Source organism: Salvia hispanica, chromosome 4 (genome assembly GCF_023119035.1).
Source record: "Salvia hispanica cultivar TCC Black 2014 chromosome 4, UniMelb_Shisp_WGS_1.0, whole genome shotgun sequence".
NCBI lineage: Eukaryota > Viridiplantae > Streptophyta > Magnoliopsida > Lamiales > Lamiaceae > Salvia > Salvia hispanica.
In genome coordinates, this window is record NC_062968.1 from 20,092,664 (window position 1) to 20,115,829 (window position 23,166).

General features: G+C 34.9%; 3 protein-coding genes across 3 annotated transcripts; 2 read left to right on the forward strand and 1 right to left on the reverse strand.

Annotated features, from left to right (window-relative positions):
• Window positions 1–8,212: 8,212 nt before the first annotated feature.
• LOC125217919 (probable indole-3-acetic acid-amido synthetase GH3.1) lies at window positions 8,213–10,545 on the forward strand. Its single transcript, XM_048119495.1, has 3 exons — window positions 8,213–8,640; window positions 8,726–8,827; window positions 8,917–10,545. The coding sequence occupies exons 1-3, from the start codon at window positions 8,321–8,323 to the stop codon at window positions 10,280–10,282; spliced, it is 1,788 nt and encodes a 595-aa protein (XP_047975452.1). The 5' UTR covers window positions 8,213–8,320; the 3' UTR covers window positions 10,283–10,545.
• Window positions 10,546–17,268: 6,723 nt separating this feature from the next.
• On the forward strand, window positions 17,269–19,328 carry LOC125222207 (succinate dehydrogenase subunit 4, mitochondrial-like). Its single transcript, XM_048124705.1, has 3 exons — window positions 17,269–17,401; window positions 17,488–17,747; window positions 18,878–19,328. The coding sequence occupies exons 2-3, from the start codon at window positions 17,496–17,498 to the stop codon at window positions 19,049–19,051; spliced, it is 426 nt and encodes a 141-aa protein (XP_047980662.1). The 5' UTR covers window positions 17,269–17,401; window positions 17,488–17,495; the 3' UTR covers window positions 19,052–19,328.
• Window positions 19,329–19,479: 151 nt separating this feature from the next.
• LOC125222206 (thioredoxin domain-containing protein 9 homolog) lies at window positions 19,480–21,897 on the reverse strand. The gene is made up of 4 exons (XM_048124703.1): window positions 21,785–21,897; window positions 21,431–21,706; window positions 20,074–20,232; window positions 19,480–19,983 (listed from the first exon to the last, which is right to left on the reverse strand). Exons 1-4 carry the CDS (start codon window positions 21,806–21,808, stop codon window positions 19,804–19,806), a joined length of 639 nt encoding a protein of 212 aa, XP_047980660.1. The 5' UTR covers window positions 21,809–21,897; the 3' UTR covers window positions 19,480–19,803.
• Window positions 21,898–23,166: the final 1,269 nt, after the last annotated feature.

Genomic DNA, 23,166 nt, shown 5'->3' on the forward strand with positions numbered 1-23,166 from the left:
AAAAACAAAGCACTACAAGCATAGATCACAGACACTTCACTCTAACACTAGAATACTTCACTCTAACACTGTTTTTACTTCACTGAAATGGAAAAGCAAAGCACTACATGTATAGATGACAGACACTTCACTCTAACACCGGAATACTTCACTCTAACCATGTTTTACTTCACCGAATTGGAAAAACAAAGCACTACAAGCATAGTTCACAGACACTTCACTCTAACACGGAATACTTCACTCTAACCATGTTTTACTTCACCGAAATGGGAAAACAAAGCACTACAAGCATAGATCACGACACTTCACTCTAACACTCGGAATACTTCACTCTAACCATGTTTTACTTCACCGAATTGGAAAAACAAAGCACTACAAGCATAGATCACAGACACTTCACTCTAATACTGAATACTTCACTCTGACCATGTTTTACTTCACCGAAATGGAAAAACAAAGCACTACAAGGATAGATCACAGACACTTCACTCTAACACTGGAATACTTCACTCTAACACTGTTTTACTTCACTGAAATGGAAAAACAAAGCACTACAAGCATAGATCACAGACATTTCACTCTAACACTGAAATACTTCACTCTAACCATGTTTTACTTCACTGAAATGGAAAAACAAAGCACTACCAGCATAGATGATAGACACTTTACTCTAACACTGGAATACTTCACTTGTAAACATGTTTTAGTTCACTGAAATGGAAAAAACAGAGCACAATAAGCATAGATCACAAACACTTCACTCTAATAATGTAATACTTCACTAAATGAAAAACAGAGCAGGTAGTTGTTACTCACGATCGGAGTCTACGGTTGTTGTTTTTCTTTTTTTTCTGTCGATCAAAACCTACACAAAACATAGAAGTAGTTAACTGTAAGCTAACATTTGTTCTGTTCAATTTGGATTCCATTATAAACTACTACATATCTCACTTATTAAAAATTCTCGGCGTTTGGATTTGCAGAATTCTCAAAACTAAATCTAGATAAGAATGAGAAATCTAAATCAGAAACTAGTAGAACAACTTACATTTTGAAAAATCTTTCTATTTAGATTCATTGTTTGACTATGGATGGAGGCGACGGCGATTGCAGCGATGATAGATGGAAGCGATGGCGACGATGGATGGAAGCGACGACGACGGTGGATGGAAGCGACGACGACTATGGATGGAGGCGACGGGAAGAGCAGTGATGGCGGGAGATGAATTCTGCAAATGAGAAATTAATTCAATTGTTAACCCTAATTTTATTAGTGAAATGTCCATTATACCCCCGCCTTGTATAGTGAAGTAAATTTGTGATAGAGTGAACTGATTTCTCCTTCAAATTCGAAAATCTCATGTGTTAAAACTAGCCCTTGATTTTCTTGATCCTGTGGCTGTGATTTGTTCTCTAGTTATATACTTAAGGGGCACTTTCCCCATATCACTACTCTATATATATATATATATATTCTAGGAGGGTATTGATAAAGCAAACTCCTATATTGTATAAACTCTAATTTATGATTTGAACCGTTAAAAAATATTAATAGATGACAAAATAGTAGCAATAGAAAATGTCAATACAATATCAACACAGCATCAATCGTTGACACTGTGTTGATATTTTCTGTTGCTACTATATTGTTATCTATTGACATTTTCTAACAGTCCAGATCATAGTTTGGAGTTTGTATAATATTTAGAGTTTGCATTTGATTACATTCCTATTCCGGGACTTATATATTCCTAAACTCTACATTAACTGAAACAAATCTATTTCAATTATTTTGATAAGTGTAGTATTATAAAATGCTCAAATCAAAGCAGATAAGTCCCTCAAAGTCAACAGATAAAAAAAACAATAACAACGAACTCTAATAAACCAGCTCCTCATATTATCACAAGATAAAAATCATTAAACTAAAAACAAAAAATAAGCTAACTAAAAAAATTTATATATACTACTAGCTCAATAATTAACTATTCTTAGATTTTTTTCGATTCTTGTATTCTCAATTTAGTAAGGTTGGACAGCCATACATATATCAAGAAGCACACATATCAAAGCAAGCATCGCCGTTACGTTTGATTTCTCCCCTTTCGCTCTAGAAATAGTTCAAAAGATTTTTTTGTTTGCAATATAATAGTTGTATTTCTAATTAAAGAAACTATATGCTTTAATTCCATGGCAAAATGCATATGTTTTCATAATGGTGAGAAAATCCTAGCATAATTGTCGGTACTTTAAAATGTATAGATTTTCTCGAAAATTAATTTTATATTCTTTCAAAAAATTTGTCATTTTTGCAACTCAAACCATATTTATCATGAATTACAATAAATGCTAATAGTACTGTGCGTATCATGTACTATAGAGTAAAATGATAATTAAATTATTAATTACGTACGGATTTAAAACGTGAATTAATTTTACTTAACTTGGTTCTTTGGTCCACAATATTTGAAGTCATCATTTGCGGCACAGAAATTGTAACATGGGATAACAAGCTTTATATTGCTTAAACATAGATGATGGAAGCATGTGTATATATTAATGATATTAATGAATTAGAGGCAATATTAAGCATTGATAACTCAATTAGTTTAGTATGTTGTAGTTTAATTTCGAATAACACTCCATGCACACACCTATATTGACACCAAGATTTGAACTAAAATGTGTCATTAATTAATTGCAAGCTGCAGCTTGGTCATTTGATTAAAAATATATGTCAACTATCCAAGTTTGATTCAACAGCCAAACTTTAAGAAAACAGTTTATGGTTTTCTCTTTATTATGATCAGTTTAACCTCTGATGACACTTAAATCTGTTGTTAAGTAAATGAGAGTGTTAAGTAAATGAGAGTGGAAAAGAGGGTCACAACTTCTAATCCACTAACAAAAATACAAAATATAATCTTTTATTCTCCTAATCTAATTTAGTTCAAATTCTTGAAAGATAAAAAAAAAATAAAAAAAAATTGGTTATCAGACAAAAGGTATCTAGCGGCGGACCCAATGACTATATACCCTATTCTAATTTGTTGTTTTTGTTGCAAATACTCCAAATCAACGATAAAGTAACATAAAACAAAGAGATCAACAATTTTATGTCAAACCTGCGAAAAAGAGTTCCAAACAAAAACAAAAAGCGTATCGGTGGCTCCTCCATTAAACTTTCAAAATATATGTGTATTCTAATTGGGTGAAAATTCTTAGGTGATGTTCGATTTGATGATCAGACAAGATTAACTCATATAAATGTTGTTTAATGGGATAGATAGTAGTATATGATATTAGTCTTTGTCGAACTCTAACAATTTTCCACAATAACCTAACCCTAAGAAAACTAAGGTAACAGTGGAAAATTTAAAATTGTTAAGCAGCGTTTGACATTTGACTAATAAACATATTAGTACAATATAAGGTTTAAATGTTGTTGTGTTTAATATGAACAAGAAAAGTCCTTGCGTGCATGAAGGGGTACGTTTAGTCGAAGAAAAATTATTAATATCTTGAATTTAACCAATTAATCTTGGAAGTATACTTAACTATTCATCACCCTAAGTTGATTATAATTCCTTAATGGGATTTAAATTGAAAAGTGAGCCAAAATCATTGACTTTCTACACCATTTTTCTTGGAATTTTCGTACTTTAAGTCAAACAAGCCGAATTATATAACCAAGTAAAACAAGAAATTGCACATTTTTTGTACGGTAGTTCAACTCGGCATGAAAAATGTTTAAGTCTAGCTAGTTACTATACTATATTAATGATCATCACAATTCAAATGAATTTTAAAATAATATACTATATATATATATTTATGTAGCCTCATGGAAAATATGTAACCGAGGACCTAAATTTTGTGACATATAGTGCTTTTATACGATATAAAAAAACAACATTATTTATATGAATTCATGAGTTATTATCATCACCATAGTTACAACAATTAGTGTAATTCTTTTTTAGCTACACGTAGTACGTACAACTAAACTATCTTTTTCAAATTAAATATTTAAAATCTATTGACAAAAAAAAAACGTGTATAAATTTTCATATTAATTAGAAGTACATTTTTTGTTACTTGTGTTATTCGGATATCGATTTGAGAATTTTGTAATTGTTTGCTATGTGGGTGTGTGGCTTGAACCTGCTGCATGCTACAAGATTGATATATTTGCAGGGCTGAAATTGTAGTGATAATATTATTTATTAGTATTTTTTTAATTTGTTATATTTTCAATTATTCTTTTTTATTGAAGAAAATTCTCAGAATCAACGTACTACAAGAAGTTAGTGAGCTAGAATTCAAAGTAATTCGAAAAAACGATCCAAAAATCTAATGAGACCCAAAATCTAAATAAAATTCAATCCAATCACAATGAATAACATTCCAACGAGGTTCTTATAGAATCCTTGTAGGCAAACAAACAAGAAAAAACATTAATTTTACTACTATTTGCATTATCACCGTTTTGAGACTCTGGTCGCCATTTTCATGCTTTGAGCATTTTTTTTAAAATATATTTTTTTTTATATAAAAAAAGAGTGCCATCGTCTATAATTTCATGCAAATTCACCGCAAAATCGATCGATCTTGTCAGATCTTCCTACCTAGATGTTCTACTTCATTTGATATCTGATCATATCTCTTACACCATCTATGATTTATATACAAGTTAATTAATGAAAAACTAAAGACAAAAGGCTGTAATTGAGAATCCCAATTTCAATTCCAAATGCATTTTGACCAATAGCTTGGCTCTTTTGCAACTTAAATTATCTGTCCAAATTTAACAATCATGTGCATTTAAAGCACAGCCCGCAATCAAAGGTATATTTCTTGGCCAAACCAAAGATTATGGTTGTAATTTTATTATGTGATTAGTCGGTTGCATTATTAGGGCGGTTATTAATTAATCGCCTACATAATTGCAGTTATTAATATTTTTAAAAGGCCTTGTCTGAGTTAGTTTTAGACTACTAGTTGTACAGTTGACATCACTCTTTTAATAATCACTCACCTTCCTAATTTATTTAGCATTTTATTGATGCTAATGGTGGTGTGATTACTCATGTTTCCTCTGCAATTAAGGATTAATCAAATCTAAATCAACCTTCTAATTAGCCGGCACTTTACGTTAATTATTTTAAGTACGGCAAGTATTACGTACAAAAAACATTGACTCATTATTAAATTTTTCTCCACTAATTACGATTCTTAGAGAGAAAAATTCTTTAGGTATACTATTATTAACGTTAACTTAGATTTAATCAGTACATATTTAAAACACCAAACTGGATTAATTTTAGTGCATAGTAGTATATGAGTATCAAATAAATTTAGAGTGAATTATATAGGAAACAATTATTGGGTGGAGCTCATGTGAGAGAAATAAGATAAACAATATTTATTCTGGTCAACACACAAATGATATCCATCGATATTAATTTAGATTACTTTGTATAGACAAATCAAGATGAAATGCGTATCTAAATAATCGAATACTACAATCTCGAAGAGTGTACTAGCTGTTATATCCGAAAATTAGAAAATGGAGTACTTCTTAATATTTCAAGTCCACACTTTATATTTCGAGACCTCAACTTAATATTCACGTGAACTGAAAATATATAGTAGTACTGTATATACTCTCTCAAATTAGAAAAACAATTCTAGAATGTGAAAAATGCATTAAATTGATGTTAGTCTATACACATATATACTAGATTGTAATCCCCTGAGATATGGTCTGATCATACACTATTCCCAAAATCCTGAAAATCGTACAACAGAAATAGATAGGTTGAGGTGTTGAGGAGGAAACATAAGTGCTGTGGAGTCAGAGGCCGATTAATATGGACCAGTAGCTAGCAAGGTCAGTTGATCCCACTTGGGTATGTCCTGCCAACGGATTTTGCATTGACGTTGTCGATAATTATGATTAACGACAAATATTTGGATTTTACCGATAAAAAGTATCCGTCAATAAAACTCACTTTTCGTGTGGCGTTGGGACAGACGATGAAGAAACAAGAAAAATGACTATAAAAAAGAAAAAAAAAGGGGTTAGACAGGGCTCCATTCCGCCCGCATATATATGTATAATTATTGTAGCAACAATGTACTCCTGAGATTGAGTGAAGTAAATGAAACCTCTACACAAATTCCAGGAACTCTGCTGGAAATCACCCTCCACGTGATTCACTTATTTTACTATTCTACAACTATTTTAAAAATTATTATTATACATTTTCTTTTGCATGGATCTGGAATCATAAACTATATAATCACTCCACCTTCATTAAATTTCCACAGCTATACCAAATATGCATACTCTTTATAATCCTCAACCCCTAGCTAACTACTACTAGTATATACTACTATATTTATAGGAGCTACCATTTACATTATAGTAGCTCAGTTGAAAATACCTATCTATATATATTTAAACATTTTATAACGGCTGTCGCATTTTTTTGTCTAAATAGTGATTATAAATGTTTATTAATTGCAGAGAGTTTGAAGATTTTGGATTATAAGAGTGGTGTTGAATTAGTTTGGTTAGATAGGGCCACCTAATTAATGTAACGCATATAACAAGTGATGGCCGCCAGCTTTTATAATCTATATATGCATGAACGTATATTAACCTATACTTTTATATTTTATTTTTCCAATTATGAAATTAGAGAAACCACATGAATTTATTCAATATAATAGTATTTTTTAGGCGAAAAGGCCTATCATATCAACTATTAACTACTAGTGTTTCATCAATTCGGTGCATGGCATTGTATGATTATAACATTTATTAACAATCCAACCGTTTGAAATTAAAACTAACTAATATTACCATGTAGATTTGATTAAATGCGTGACTCTAACTAATTAGCTAGCATTACACATTACACGGAGAGGGAGAGAGAGAAATATAAACATGATGAACAATTGAACATGAATCTGCCTCATAGATATTTCTAACCTCTACCTATATAAATAGGTAGATGCATATCCCCACATTGCCATTTTAGGTTGAGCATGGGTCTATTGTATCACATACAATTAGCTACACCAACTGTTAATATAACCAAATTAATAAAACATACTATAACACACTCATTATTAATTTGTCATCTCAGACACATCCCAACTATACTCATAGCAAAAAATTGGCAAGCGACATTGCAGTAGCACAGAAGTTGTTTTGAACATAACTTCAACAAAAATTATCCAAAATTATTAAACATCAGACTACAATACATGCAAGTAAACAAAAGCATATAAACACCACGCATCTCTGCTCATTATTTTACAAAAGAAATGCCATTAGCCAAAGCAATTGGCGAGTAGCAACAACAATGAGACAGTACAAAACAAAAATACATGCAAAAAAACAATATAATCACTCTAAAAAACAAGTTAAACGTCATATTCAAGATCACTATATAAGAAAACATCAAACTAACGCAATAAAACATAAGTAAATGAACAACACACGTCTTGATGTCATCTGATACCATCTGATACCATCTACCAAAGGAATCTGACACATCCCCACTCATACTCATATATTATAAATTTATGAACCCTAATATTTCTTACTAAATTGCTTCAAGAGCAACAAAATTGTGTGTACCTAACTGCTACTTTGTCCATGTTATGAAACAAAACAGAGTAGATAATTAGTTTAATGCAAGGCTAATGTCATGCCTCCCACCATAATGCAGTAAATAAAGAAATGATCATAGCAACATTAGTTATTTAATTATATTATTTAATTAAATGAGACATGCAATATGTTGGTGTGGTCTTATGTCACGAAGGCTGTCTGTCTGCAGCAGTGGGAGTTGCCGAGGCCGCCGGCAGCCCGTCGCTGTCGCGGACCAACATCTTTACCGGAAAAGGGCCGCTTGGTTGGATCCCTCTGACCGCTGACGTGGCCCCCCCGTGGGCCCCACCTTCACCCCATCCATGCAGCCGGGGCTACGTGTCCGGGCCCCACCCTTGTCCCCTCCTCCCACTGCATTACTCTATTTACCGAACTACCCCTCCCCTCATCTTTTTCTACTTCTCTTCCTCCTTTTACCATACAGCCCTCCCCCACGTTTTTTCGCCCCGCTGACGTGGCACGTGACGTGGCGCCTCTGTTCCCCCCTATATATACCCCCTCCCTTCCTCCATTCTCTTCACCACCATCTTTCCTTCAAAAAATTAAACTACTCTCTCTAGTTTCCAATAACATTCTGTAGTCTCTCTCTCAATATAAAATTCAATCCCTCTCTCTCCTCTCTAGAAAACAAAAATGGCGGTTGACTCGATTTTGTCGTCTCCATTGGGCCCTCCGGCATGCGAAAAGGACGCAAAGGCCCTTCAGTTCATCGAAGAGATGACTCGCAACGCCGACTCCGTTCAGGAAAATGTGCTGGCGCAGATCCTTCGCCGGAACGCCGACACCGAGTATCTAAGGAGCTTCAATCTCGACGGAGCCACGGATCGCGAAACCTTCAAATCCAAAATCCCCATGGTCACCTACGAAGATCTCCAGCCCTTCATCCAGAGAATCGCCGACGGCGACCGCTCCCCCATTCTCTCTTCTCACCCCGTCTCCGAGTTTCTCACAAGGTAAATTTCCCCCTCTGATTCCAATTATCACAAAAATCAACACGTAATTGAAGGATTCATCGCTAATTAACGTCTAATTGAACAGCTCTGGAACTTCAGCCGGTGAGAGAAAACTGATGCCGACGATTAAAGAGGAATTGGACCGTCGCCAGCTTCTGTACAGCCTCCTCATGCCGGTTATGAACCTGTGAGTTTTCAGCATAATTAATGGAGTAGTATAATTTAATTTGGATGGGGACGAGTGATGATGACAAAATGCATGTATGGATGAAACAGATACGTGAATGGACTGGACAAGGGGAAAGGGCTCTACTTCCTGTTCATCAAGTCGGAGACAAAGACACCGGGTGGGCTCCTGGCCCGACCCGTCCTCACGAGCTACTACAAAAGCGACCACTTCAAGACCCGGCCCCACGACCCGTACAACGTCTACACCAGCCCCAACGAGGCCATCCTCTGCCCCGACTCCTTCCAGAGCATGTACACCCAGATGCTCTGCGGCCTCTACGACCGCCTCCAGGTCCTCCGCGTCGGCGCCGTCTTCGCCTCCGGCCTCCTCCGCGCCATCCGCTTCCTCCAGCTCAACTGGCGCCAGCTCGCCGACGACATCCGGGCCGGCTCACTCAACCCCAAAGTCACCGACCCGGATATCGTGACCTGTATGGCCCGGATCCTCCGACCCGACCCGGAACTCGCGGACTTCATAGTCTCCGAGTGCTCCAAGGAGAAATGGGAGAGGATCATCACCAGAATCTGGCCCAACACAAAATATCTCGACGTCATCGTCACCGGAGCCATGGCGCAGTACATTCCGACGCTTGACTACTACAGCGGCGGCCTTCCGAAGGCGTGCACGATGTACGCGTCTTCGGAGTGCTACTTCGGGCTCAACCTCAACCCGATGTCGAAGCCTTCCGAGGTTTCTTATACCATCATGCCAAACATGGCCTACTTTGAGTTCCTGCCCCATGAGGCAGCGCCAGCGCCTGTGCCCCCGCAGCTGGTTGATCTGGCTGACGTGGAGGTGGGGAAGGAGTACGAGCTGGTGATAACGACGTACGCGGGGCTGTACCGGTACCACGTGGGGGATATCCTCCGCGTGACGGGGTTCCACAACGCGGCGCCGCAGTTCCAGTTCGTGAGGCGGAAGAACGTGCTGCTGAGCATAGACTCGGACAAGACGGACGAGGCGGAGCTGCAGGCGGCGGTGGAGAGCGCGTCGCGGCTGCTGAAGGGGTGCGAGACGAGCGTGGTGGAGTACACGAGCTACGCGGACACGGCGACCATCCCGGGGCACTACGTGGTGTACTGGGAGCTGCTGGCGAGGGAGGCCACGGCGGGGCCCACGGGGGAGGTGATGGAGAGGTGCTGCTTGGAGATGGAGGAGTGCCTCAACTCGGTGTACAGGCAGTGCAGGGTGGCGGACGGGTCGATCGGGGCGCTGGAGATCCGGGTGGTAAGGAACGGGACGTTCGAGGAGCTCATGGACTACGCCATCTCCCGCGGCGCGTCGATCAACCAGTACAAGGTGCCCAGGTGCGTGACCTTCACGCCCATCACCGAGCTGCTCGACTCGCGGGTGCTGTCCACGCACTTCAGCCCTTCCTTGCCACACTGGGCCCCCGACCGCCGCCGCAGTTAGGGGAATTTCGTGAACAAGTCAATGCCGAAATGCATCAGAGAATTTTTTTTTTTTTTTTTTTTTTTTTTTTGGTAATTGTGATTAGGTGTGTAAAGTAGGAAAGCAATAGGTGTTGTGTGGTGCGGTTAACCTGTGAAAATGATGGTAGTGTTTTCAGCAGGGGTTGGTTTCTATGCACTGAACTTGTTTATGTTTCTTCCGTTCAAGCAACGATGATGATGAGATGGGATAGTTATGGAATTTTACCTTTTTCATTTTCTTAATCTGTTTTTTTTTGGGATACGGTTTTAACAATCCTATCCTTCCCTTGAAATGGGGATTTTAATTTCGTCACTATTCGGCCATTATGAGAAATCAAATATTCAAATGCATCACAGCAACCACTCACAACATGAAGAGACTAATTACATTGGTTGACATATATAGATGTACTTATCTTTATCAATCAATAAATTTAAAGCATTGCAAGTAATTATCTTAGTATTGTGACTTACTTAGAACATCCAACAACAAACTAACTCAGTATTTTTCCGTTATATTCACGAGCCTCAGTAATATTTTTTACTTAACATTTACTACTTAGAATATAGGTCGGACATTGAGCTTTTTCTTAACAAGGTTTTGAACCTTGGTGCCAAAAAAGTGGAGTAAATCAATAGTGTAAAACAACAGTAAATCTTTGAATTAGAAAAATAATTGAGCGACTCTTGAACCTTAGCCACAGCTTGAGCCTTCGTCTATCTTCGACAATGGCGATAAGCCCTCTAATTCAACTGTATTTGGGGCGACTCGGCCTATGAACAGGTTATGCTCTTGCTCTTAACTAATTTTAAGATTGATGTGAATAACCGTTTTATTATAATAAAACAACCTTTTATCATAGAATGTTTTTTATTCTTTCTCTTCTTCCTTTTCCAAGGTATGCATTTAACTCGATCGTAATATATTTAGTAGTCCATGCATTATGGACTTTATTATCTTGAATTGAAAAAAAATATTTTAGATATTGTAAGCAAATGTATTGCTTTTATTCAACATATGACCCATATATTTTGTATTTCCAACAGCCATCACATTATGATTCAATTATATAAATATGTTGTTTAATTATAATTTATTCTTGTTTTTTTATTTGCCGGAAACGGCTGTTAAATTCTATACACATTTTAAGGTTGAAATGAATTAAAGAAATTTCACGTGGGCCGAGATTTAGATATATAGACTTTGTGCATGCCATGCATTCAACATAGCATGTGAAGTTTTTCATTTACTTGCATTTTCTATTTCAATTCATTAAGCCAGGAATTCTTCAACAGCTAGAACATAATACCCAAATTTAGCCTTCTAGCTAGGTTATATCTTTGGATTATTTTAATTTCCAATATTTTAGTAATGTGAGTAGTGCATACTAGTATAAGAACTAGCTAGTGCACCCAACATGGGGTGTTGATTGATATTAATATTATAAAATCGACTTGTTATATTAATAATTGAGTACTAGTCCAAAATTTCCGAGACATAAATTAATTTGAGGGCACCTACTGCTCTATATTTTAGACTCTCACATCTAACTTTATAATTTTCTTTATTTCTAGACTTGACTTGATGTTGTCATAATTAGATAGTAACCACTATAATATGTCTCCTTACTTTAATTTATCACACGTTGAGCTCTATGGAATCTGCCTCGTATGTACATTTGAAATCATATTGCAAAATTAAGGATGAATTATATACTACTGTTATAGTATATTAATAATTACTAATATAAAGAGTATAAGTATGCAAAACTATCTCATAATTAAGCACATAAAAAGACTAAAAAGTTGAGGAGACAATACATAACCTTACTAGACAAAGCAAGATCAATTAAAAGTACAAGTCAATGACTGCTGGGTAAAAGTTAAAACTAATTATGTTAATTTGGTTGATTCGAAAAGACGAGTTTAATTTTGGATTCCATTTTCATCTCATTCACCAATTTCCCAGTGAAATATGAGTAGTTTATCTTATAAACAGACAAATAAACATAATGAAGCCTTTATATTAACATATTCAGAATATTGTATTTTAGTTCATGCACAATACCACGCTTGCAATTCGATAATATATGTGTAAAAGTGCGTGTTCTCCTCGTTAATTATCATTACTTTTGGCCAATTAATGATTCCAAAAGAAAACTAAGAATTATGAAATCGTAGTATATTTCTAATGCCATTACTTACTCATTAAATTATAAGGTTTCAAATGCATAAGATCTTGCCAGACACAGAGTATTGGAGATAGCATGTGGCTGCAATTAATACACAATTTCTGGAAAAAAAAAAAAGAAATTAATGTTGTTTATGATACTCGATCGAGCAATATAATGATGAAATAATCTTGTTGACAATTTTTTGAGGGAGTTGATTACTAATACTATAAAATATTCATTTGATGATTGATATACGACCGTCAAAGCTGCCCATTGGAAAAACCTAAACCATAGTCTGATATATTATGTTCCCTCTCTCATCTATATTTCATTTAAAAATTTGATTCAATTAATTATTAATTATAAATATATTTCTAATATGATTTGCATATTAGTAGTACTTCCTCCGTCTCTCAATATAGCTGAGTCTTTTTTTCACTCATTTTGAAAATATGATAGTACTAACAAAGATTCTTACTTTACTATTCTCTACATTAATCTATTTCTATTTTAACTATATATTATTAACATTTAAAAATGAGTGTCGAGAAGAAATGTAGTAGTACAATACTTATTTATTATAGAGGGAAGGTGGGAATATTTTACTTCAAAAGAAATATTTGGTTGCTTAGAATTTGGTTCCATCTCTCGAATATTGCAATGCAACAAGAAAATAGGAAATGAGACTTATGAAAAAAAATTATTTAGTTCTGCTAAAATGTGTGTAAAATTGGAAGAGGGTGTCCCCTACTTTAGGCTGCGAACCGGACATGAAGAAGGCAAACTTTAATAATGCCGGCCACCTTTGTTAATTTTTTCCGAACAATAGTTTCGATCATTACCATAAAAAGCATTCAAATCAATGTCTTTTTTCTCTGCTGTCTAGTGTTTCTCCACTCATTTTTAGTTAAGTTCATGAACATGAATCATAAGAAATAAAACATAAAGTAGTGATTGATTTCTTAAGTCGATTGCCACTAGCTTAAGTCCATCACTACTAGCATGATTTTCACCTTATTGACAAGATCGAAGTTAAAATGATCAAATAAGGTCATAATTTATCCAAAAATTTTTGGCGTATTTTACTGGATTGTTTTTATCCATAATGTAGTAGTATCATTTAAAGTACGTGACCCCTAAATTAATATGAGTATGTTGTGTGTGTACGGCCTTCTCAGTCTTATATACTCCCTCCGTCCCCAAAGAGTATGAACTTTGGATTCGACACGAGTTTTAATGCATTATTGGTAAAGTAAGATAGAGATAGATAGAGAAATTTTTTTAAGCATTGTTAGTGAAGAATGAGTCTCACCTTATTAAAGAGAAGAGAGTTTCTAAAATTGAAAATTCATACTCTTTGAGAATGGACGAAAAAGGAAATAGTGCGTACTCTTTAGAGACGAGGAAGTACCATGCATGATGCTGATAATTAGGCTAAAAATCCTTTTCAATTTCAGACTTTCTAGTCTATGTCAACTGGTGCAATATATGACGTATTAAAATTTCGAAAATTGTCATTGATACAATTTATGCTTTGGTTTAATAATTGTTTATCTTAATGAGTTTTGTGTTACTACTTTATAAAAGGTCTATGGTAGCGTAGATAACATCATGATTTGTGTTGGCCGATCATTTGCTGTTTTGTTGCATTTCATTTACTTTTTCTACAAAGATTTTGAACAGAGTACTTGTTTTTTTGTTTAGATGTTAATTTTGTAATTTTTTGTTGTTAATTTTGTTATGAACTGCTTTTATAATGCTACTCTGTTGTTCATTAATTTTGTTTACTCTTGAGCATTTTTTTATACTTCATTTGTTCTATAAAAGATATCACACTTGCATTATGACACGAGATTTTAAGAGGTTTTGTTATGTATATTAAGTGGACAGAATGTAATTTTTATAATGTGAAAGAATTTTTTCAAAAATAAAAATCTGACATTTTTAGTGAGAAACTGAAAAGGAAAATGTTTAAAAATCTATTTACAAAGGAGATCTACTCTATATATCTTCGAATTGTTTTTTAAAGAAATTATTTTGAACTGTTAATTGCATGTAATATGTCGGCATATAGGTCTACTTAATTGGGTAGTACTATTGCACAAATAACAAAGTCAAATTTGTAACCAATCTTAATGTACACTTATGCTGTTATGCACTACGTTCAATTTTTATGTAGTATTTGGATAATATAATTGAGGTAGTGAAATATTAACGTGGAACTCCCAAGTACACTAGTAGTGCTTTCATGAAGTGATATATAAGACTAATTAAGGTTTCATTTACTAATTAAATTCAAGTATTTATGTTTATAGGTGACACTAATCACAAATGATTAACCATAATTTATGGTAGGATATGATGGCATTATCTATGTGACATTTTTTCTTGTTTGTGCTGAGATGGATAATGGTTACGGATAAGATTTTCAAGTGAGATATTTAGGGGTACTAACTATGCTTGTCAAAATAATTATGCTCCATTCATCATTATAATTATTTGGGATTATAAATTGGTCATTTCTAGTATGGTTTCACTCAATTCATAATCACATTTAGTTGCCTATATTGATAAAGCCAAATTTTGAGTTGTTTAGACTTTAGCTTTTTTTTAATCATTTCATTTGACAACGAAAAATGGTCATAATTCATTTCGAGAAAAGATAAAGAAAGAGATGTTGGAAGGCGATTGACAATTATTTAAACAACTTTTTAGAAAATGGACTTGTGCATTATCCAAGATTTAAAGCTACATAAACTTTTCAAAGAATTTAGAGGGAATCTAACTTTGAAATTATGATCAAGGGGGATAGACAACATAAACTTTAGACTGTTTATGAATTGCAAAATGAACTTTAAATTTTTTGAATAATATTCACGAGCTTTATGAATTATCCATTGGGAGTTTGCCGACATGCAATTCATATTTTTGCTCTTTCATATTAGAAATGTTGATGAGAAAATAAAATTAAGAAATCGTTTAACCAAGCCAAGCCATAATAATGGTTAAAAAATCTCTCTTTGAATATTGACCAGATTTATTACATTGCAGTCCATTGTAAATTTTATTTATGATTTTAAGGAAACGATTCATGTATTGTCCATTACTAAGGAAACAATTTGGAGTTTTAGTTTTTATCAAGAAACTAAAGTGAAATAAGTAATAGAATAAAATCTGCTTATGTGAAATAAGTTAATCGAATACTAAAATCGGCTTATCAAAAATATATAATAAGTAAAATTGGCTTATAAAATTTTTTATTAGATTTTTTTAAATGAGATTATTTTTATATAGTGAAATGGAGTTAGTGGATGTGAGGCCTATTACAGCTTATGGAAAATTCTAACTAGAACTTCTGAAGTGGGACAAAGGAAATAGTATTTAAATATTGATTAGCTTTTCTAAAAATATACTACTATAATATTTAGCCGTCTTAATTGAGATGATCGTTTCTTGATGACACATGATTTTAAGCGGAATTTTTTAGAGTAATAGAGGTAAAAAAAAGTTTAATATTTTAATGTAAATAGATATATTATTACTACTTTATTCTAAATATGGAAAGATGACATTTTCATTGGAATAAATTACAAATATATATGTACATTTTGAATAGAGAGTATATCTTTTAAGTCAAAATGACCGTTTTTTTACAAACAAAGTTAATAAGACATTTCAAGCATTTATTGAAGAGTTGCAAGGTTGCACCGAACAATTTTGTAGTATAAGCTTTTTAAAACCCTTGTTTTGTAAAAGGTAATATCCTGCAATTATACTACTACACTATTACCATTTAGCATAGATTATTAGAAGTTTAGGACAACATCATTTATAAGAGAATGGAATAGATATGGAATGCAAATGGAGGGTTTGACTATGAGTTGCTAGTTGGCCCATTGGGCCCGACAGCAGTAAGACCATTAGTCCACTTAAGGCCTACATGAGCCCAATTTTGGCGCATGTGACGTGGCAAGGGCTAGCACCATGCACATGCCATGTTCTCTCGTCCTCGAACCCAAAACTTGATCGATATTTTTATTTTGAATGCAATTTAGTTGAAAAAACGTTTTCATTTTGATTGCAGGTTTAATATTTCCATGGTTAAAATGATCATTCTTTTATACTCTCTTTCTAAAGTATCATTAGAATTCTACCAATAATAATAAAAAAAAGAAGTAATGTAGGAGTAGATTATAAGAATTTTAGGGCCACATTATTTATAAGGGAATGGAAATAATGTGGAAAGCAATGGACATTTTTGACCATGAGTTGTTAGTAGGCCCATTGGGCTCGATAAGACCATTACCTCAAATTAAGGCATGTATGAGCCCTTATTATGCATGTGTGGTCGACATAGCTCAATAATGTAAAGCACAACTTAGGTGGTGTTTGGTTTTAGATAAAATAATATTAAGATATAATTTAGGATTGAGTTGTGTGATTATTTTAGTCGACTAATTATCCTATGATTATCCATCTAGGATCTAGATTGAGTTGTGAGATTAAAATCTCATGAACCAAACACACTACATAATTAATCTCGGGATACATTCTTGCCCTAAACTTAGTTGATAGACACGCTTCTCGATCAATAATTAGATCCGAGTTTTGTATGTTTTGTGGCCTGCACTATAATCATTAATCAACCTTAACACTTGAAAAAATTAAAAGATTGTGAATTTGATTATTTGTATTCGACTAAATAAAATGTGATGTAAATAGGGAAATAAATTAGGTAGTGTAAAGTATATTGGGCTGATAAAATATACAATGACCAGGTTGGCCCACAACAGCTCGGCCCAGATTTTATTTTTATCAGAATTAAGTTTTGTTTAGAGAGAGAGGATTGATTTGAAGTATTGATCGACTTCGTAGAACGAACCCTAATCAGTGGATCTAATCTACTCCGATTGCAGATTTTTGAGGTGCATTTTCCTTCATCGATTCAAGTTTTACCAGTTAATTTGATTGCTTTTTGCACATTTTTTCAATATTTTCCTTTAATTTGAAGCGAGTGCGATGGCAACTTCTAAAAGCGCTTCAGCGGCGCTTCGCCTCAGCAGATCGGCGGCGTCAGCCTTCCGGGCGTCCAGCGCCGGCCGACAGGTTCCCCACACTCCATCTGCCGCCGGCCTATTGAATCGCGCTGCTGCTATCGGGCGCCCCCGTGCCCAAATGTTCCCCAGTGGCAGCAACATCTCTTCTTCTACTCTGTTCTCCGCCTCATGCCTCAACCGCGTGGCATCCCGCCCCTACTCCTCTTCTGCACAGGTGCGTATGGTTTCGTTTTCTAATACTCGGAAATGCATCATCAATTTCGTCAGAATTTCAATTTTTTTAGATGGTAGGGCTCAGCTGCTAATTTTGCTGTAAACGTTGGTTGAGTCATTGTGAGTTCGCTGGAGATGGCATTCCGAATTCGTATGAGCTCTTCTTGCGGTTTTTTATGTGTTTGGGCAGTTTGTTTCCGTTAATTATCTGGAAAATTTGTGTGATCTTCTATTGGAAATATATTTATTGTCTTACAAATGTACTGTATTAGTTTTCGGATTTGAATTTGCTACGGATTAGTAGGTCGAGTTTAATGAGGTGACACAATGTAGATCTATATCTGTCAACTAGGTTATTGAAATCAATATCTGTTTCTGCTTTTCTGGCCGAAGATAAATTGTTTGTAATGCATATACAGTGAAAATAAATTGTTGTAAAAGATAATTCGGCATTTTCATAATGTCGAACAGCGACAGGAAGCATAGGCTTTAGTGGGATTTGCATTTATAGGTCTTTTATCCTCATTACTCCAATCCAACCTTTCAATGGAATACGAGTCAAAAGCAGAAATCGGCTTAAATGATATGAAATGATCAATGGACTTGGAATATCTCAAACTTCTAATCCATCTTAGAAATAGGAGTAATAAATTAGTCTATATACTACTTGTATTAATCTAGGCTGGTATCAAAAGTAAATTCACCCCTAATCTTCTTAGATGCAAAAGTTCAGAATTGTTTTCTGTGCAATCTCACAATTCCATGTACGCTGCATATCCCTATCCTTCAGTCAGTCTTGTCTTATGCCTTTTGACTCCACTTGAGCATTTGCTTCTTTCTCATGCTTCGTTATTGATTGAATTATGATACACGTTAATATCATGAATGAGATCCCTTGCGACGATGATTATTTTTGGCCTAAGGATCTACTTGTCCTCGCTCGTCATAGTTCTCAATTGTCATGGAAATTCCTTGAGATTATGTTGCACTCATGTTGCTGAATTTTTTTCGCTAACACTTGGTCTTTGTTTCCCACTCATTAAGCATTAAGTAGGCCTGCTGCGTGATTTTTTTACTCTATACAAAGTTCATGGTAACTGTTGTAATAGTAAATGTTGGCTATTTTTCCAGATCCCTGGAACTAAAGCTATTCGGTCCGTACTCTGGCATATAAATGACGGCATGGAAGAGGTTCTGGCTGATTACGTTCACCATGAAATGACTCGAACTTGGATCTCGATCTGTTTGAGACTCTTCGTTATAATCATGACTAAGGACGTTGTCGTTGCTGTTGCTGATCTCTAAAAGTGGAGCTGTCTACCTGGAAATGTGCTAACCAGATTGGTATAATATTCCCGTCTTTAGCAAGAAAGGAAATGAATAAAGTGAACCTGTGCTCTGCTGAAGACCGATCTGTGTCTCAAAATGTATGAATTGTTATTAAGATGCAGATTAGCTACTGCTAGGAAATAAAAATGATCATACAAAGCATGTATGTATGAAGTTATGGTGTGATTTCTACTCATACAGTTGCTGCATTGGTTTGCAACATTCTTCTAGTTTGGTTGGGAATTGTTATTGAGATTGGCTTGTCTATTGAGCTTCTTAAAATCGGCAAGAAAGGGGACTAGTTCCTTGTGTTTAGAACTATCATTAATGATTGATAAAAACATTTTAACTAAGATGTAGAGATTATTATGCCTACAAGTGACCAATAATTTTAAAGAAATAAATATTGACAAAAACTCTTCATAGGATGAAGTTGAACAATTTTCGAACATGTGGTCATATGTAATGATCTTTTGTCAAATGCCCAACTAATCTAACAACAAAGACGATTATCAAATGCCCAACTAATCTAACATCCAAGACAGACACCCCCATATGATGTGTAGACAATTCTTAATCTCAATCTTAAGCTCAACACGCAAATCGAAGCCCAAAATAGATACACACTTCTATAGGACACATAAACAAAGCATGGTGAATTTTCCAAACTGCCATCCATGAGATGACAAAGAAGCATATAGTCATGCAGTTGCAGGTTCCTACTTCAACTACTCAGAATCCGATGCGTACGAAGTGGCACCATGGCGGACATTTCTGGTTGGAGCTTTCAATTTGGATAGCTTCCCTGATGATTCACCCTCGAAAATAATGACGTCTGCTTTTGCTATCCTCTCTTCTAGTTCCTCTGTGCTGAAGTCATCCCTCCCACCGAGCTCATCGAAGCCCACCTAATTCCCATTGCAGGATAATCATGTCGTTAAGAAAGATATTATTACAAAGTTTGAGCTTAGGATGATTAGCGTTCGTATATAACTTACCACATAGTCCTCCACTTTAGCGTTCTTAACAAGAGCTAGGGTTGGAAGAACAACTATCCGGAGCTTCTCACTCAGATATTGACTTTTCTCAGCATTGAGTTTTATAAATCGTGTTTCAATATGTTGTTTTGCCAGTATAGCCAAATGCTTGTCCATAACCTGCAAAAAATAGCTACATTCAGTTTAGTGCCAACTCTTCAAACCCACAAGGCATGTCATGCCACCTACTTTTAGGTGACATTGTCAAATGTGATTCATGCTCAGAACCGAGAATCTCCTGCAGTAAAGGTTCAACAACTAAAGAAAAAAATGAATAGGAGTAAAGAATAATCGAGCTGTATAAATTGCCAACTCATTGGAGTTAGTGATGTACATCTATGATCTATGATACTGTATTTCTCATTTCAACTCATGAGAACCAGTAGAAAGGAAGCTGGGAAAGCTGAAGTTCTATCTTGTACACTGCATCTAATTCAGTTCAGGAAGGAATGATGTGCAAACATGGACTTTGAACACTCATCAGCTAATTTACTATCCGAGGAGAGAAAAGGGTTGTTTCACATATAGCGGTACCAAAAACAGTACCAGCTTACTGTAACCAAATTCGAGGGTTCCTTCAGCCATAGGGCGGAACTATTAGGCTATGCTTCCCATGGAAACCTGACTTATTTATCGGTCCCTTAATTCATCCTCTGGTCCCATCCTATGCCAACCTTTGAACCTAATAAAACCAAAAAAATGTCCTTGGTGGGACATAAACGTTCTTAAACTCCAAACCTTCCTCCAAGAGGATGCTGATTAGATTCGACTTGTTTCCCCATTCAACAGTGGAGGATGTGCACTGTGGCTTAAAGATGGTTTCCGGGGATTTTGAAGCAAATCAGATGCTCTCAGAGTCAAAACTCTCCTAACAAAATCTAACACTCTTCACACACATGAGAATACCAGAATTTTAGTAGGAAAATCATAGCTGAAAGACAACCAAAGCACAATCAACACAACGAAACAAACAGATCCAGAAATTACATAAGACTGTAAGCGTATAATTAAGATGATAACAAAGCTCAATTCCTCATTTGCTCTACTTGTATTTAATGCAAAACAAATAAAAGAACTTTAATTGGCAGTATACGATCTAGAACAAGCCAACTCATCTGCAAATGGTATAGTGCAGCTTCTTCATATTCTCTCCAATGCCACTCCACACAAATTGAATTAAACCAAATTTCAGCATTTGAAAACATAAATTCTTTCAAACAATTCTATAAGCTAGCACGACTTTGCTGACCAACACACTAACCAAACAACAATACCACATCACTCTGTGTAGTTAAAAGAGCGAGAAATTAATGTATACCTTGCAAGGCCAATTTTCGCGATAAAAGTGACAGACGACGCGTTCACTAGCCTTGACAATAGAGAAAAACTCTTTCTCGTTGTGGATCTCAGTGTACTCGCCATGGCCGAGTTTGATCCAACGGCTCCTCTTCTCCGCCATTTTCTTCATCTGCTGCAGCCTCCGCTCCCTCAAGGCCTCAATATCGTCAGGATCCAACCGATCCAACGCTGAGATCTGATCATCTATCTGTTCCTCCACCGCCTTCGCCACCGACAGAACTTGCTGCTCCAATATCTGAAAAATTAAACAGAAACCGATTCAGAGAATTCGGATACCTAACATCATAACAATCAACAATTGATCCGTGCATACCCCTTGAACTATTGAGTTATCCATGGTTGAATGCTGGGATCGAGCGGAATGCGAAGAATGGATTATTTGGGATATCTTCCGAAAATGAAATTTGAAAATTTATTCAGCTAGATTCCACAAATTGGGCACCTTTTATTCATGATGTTGGGCCTAAATACGGTTTAGCCCAGATTGATTTCATGGGCCTAATTGGATAATTTGAATTTTTTTACTACTAGTCCTAGTTATTTGATAAATTATTTTTTATATTTTGGGTGTTTGGCTTAATCTTAGTAAACCAAATCAAATCCCTATCTCTAAAACACAATGTACTAGGAGTAATAATTAGTACTATGCACAAGAATTAAGGAAAGGATGTTTGATAAATTAAGTTGCCGAAAAAATAAAGTAGATGAGTGAAGACATGGTAAAGTATAGGAGAATAATGTAAAAGAGATTAAAAATAATTGATTTTATAACAAAAGAAATAGTACTAACACATTTATCATGATACTAAAGAAACACAAATTGATTAACTTGGGACTGAAGAAGTAAAATATTACCTCCGTCTCATTTTTACTTTTGAGTGAAGCGTTTTGTGTTTGGAACTTAGGCACGTAATTTTTATACTTCCTCCGTTCTATAATAACAGAGGCTTTTCTTTTCAGCACGGAGTTTAAGAAAATTTATGCTAAGTGAGTTATGTAAATAGAGTATAAAGTGGAAAATAAAAAAGGTAGAGAGATGAAGAGAGAAAAAAAAAGTTAGAGAGAATAAAGTAGTGTGGAAAAATGTGTTGACTTTTACTAAAAAAAGAAATGACTCTATTACTATGAGTTTTAACAAGTATTATTTAATAAATCAAATTTTATACAATATTTGATTTAATAAATCATATTTTTAAATCCTGTGCCCCAAAAAAATATCCCAATTATCTTAGGATGGAGAGTATTATTTTGTGGAGGAATGATATGCTACATACCTTATGTAGGCTCCTTATGTGAGCATCACTCTCGTTTGACACACGTTTAGCGTTGTTCGTTTCGATTTATCTATTTGGTTTGATTCTAATACATTAAAAAATGTTATTGCAATTTTTAATTTCACAAAATTCGTAAAAATCAAGCTTAATTTATTATTTTATTCATTTATTTGAAATTATAGAGAAATCGAGCAAATCAAATTTTAATTTTTATAAATTTTGTGAAATTAAAAATTGTAATAACATTTTTTAATGTATTAGAGTCAAACCAAATAGATAAATCAAAATAAATAATGCTAAACGCGTGTCAAATGGTAGTAATGCTCACATAAAGAGCTCGCATAAGGTATGTAGCATATCATTTCTCTTATTTTGTGGGTCAAGTAAGTTTATTTTTCAAGCGCTTGAACTTAGTTTATGT

Coding starts and splice junctions, on each gene's coding strand:
- LOC125217919 (XM_048119495.1), top strand. CDS start 8,321: ATGGCGGTTGACTCGATTTTGTCGTCTCCATTGGGCCCTCCGGCATGC. Junction 8,641..8,725: donor GTCTCCGAGTTTCTCACAAG/GTAAATTTCCCC, acceptor CTAATTGAACAG/CTCTGGAACTTCAGCCGGTG. Junction 8,828..8,916: donor CTCATGCCGGTTATGAACCT/GTGAGTTTTCAG, acceptor TGGATGAAACAG/ATACGTGAATGGACTGGACA.
- LOC125222207 (XM_048124705.1), top strand. CDS start 17,496: ATGGCAACTTCTAAAAGCGCTTCAGCGGCGCTTCGCCTCAGCAGATCG. Junction 17,748..18,877: donor CCTACTCCTCTTCTGCACAG/GTGCGTATGGTT, acceptor CTATTTTTCCAG/ATCCCTGGAACTAAAGCTAT.
- LOC125222206 (XM_048124703.1), bottom strand. CDS start 21,808: ATGGATAACTCAATAGTTCAAGGG. Junction 21,707..21,784: donor ATAACTCAATAGTTCAAGGG/GTATGCACGGAT, acceptor TTAATTTTTCAG/ATATTGGAGCAGCAAGTTCT. Junction 20,233..21,430: donor GCGAAAATTGGCCTTGCAAG/GTATACATTAAT, acceptor TATTTTTTGCAG/GTTATGGACAAGCATTTGGC.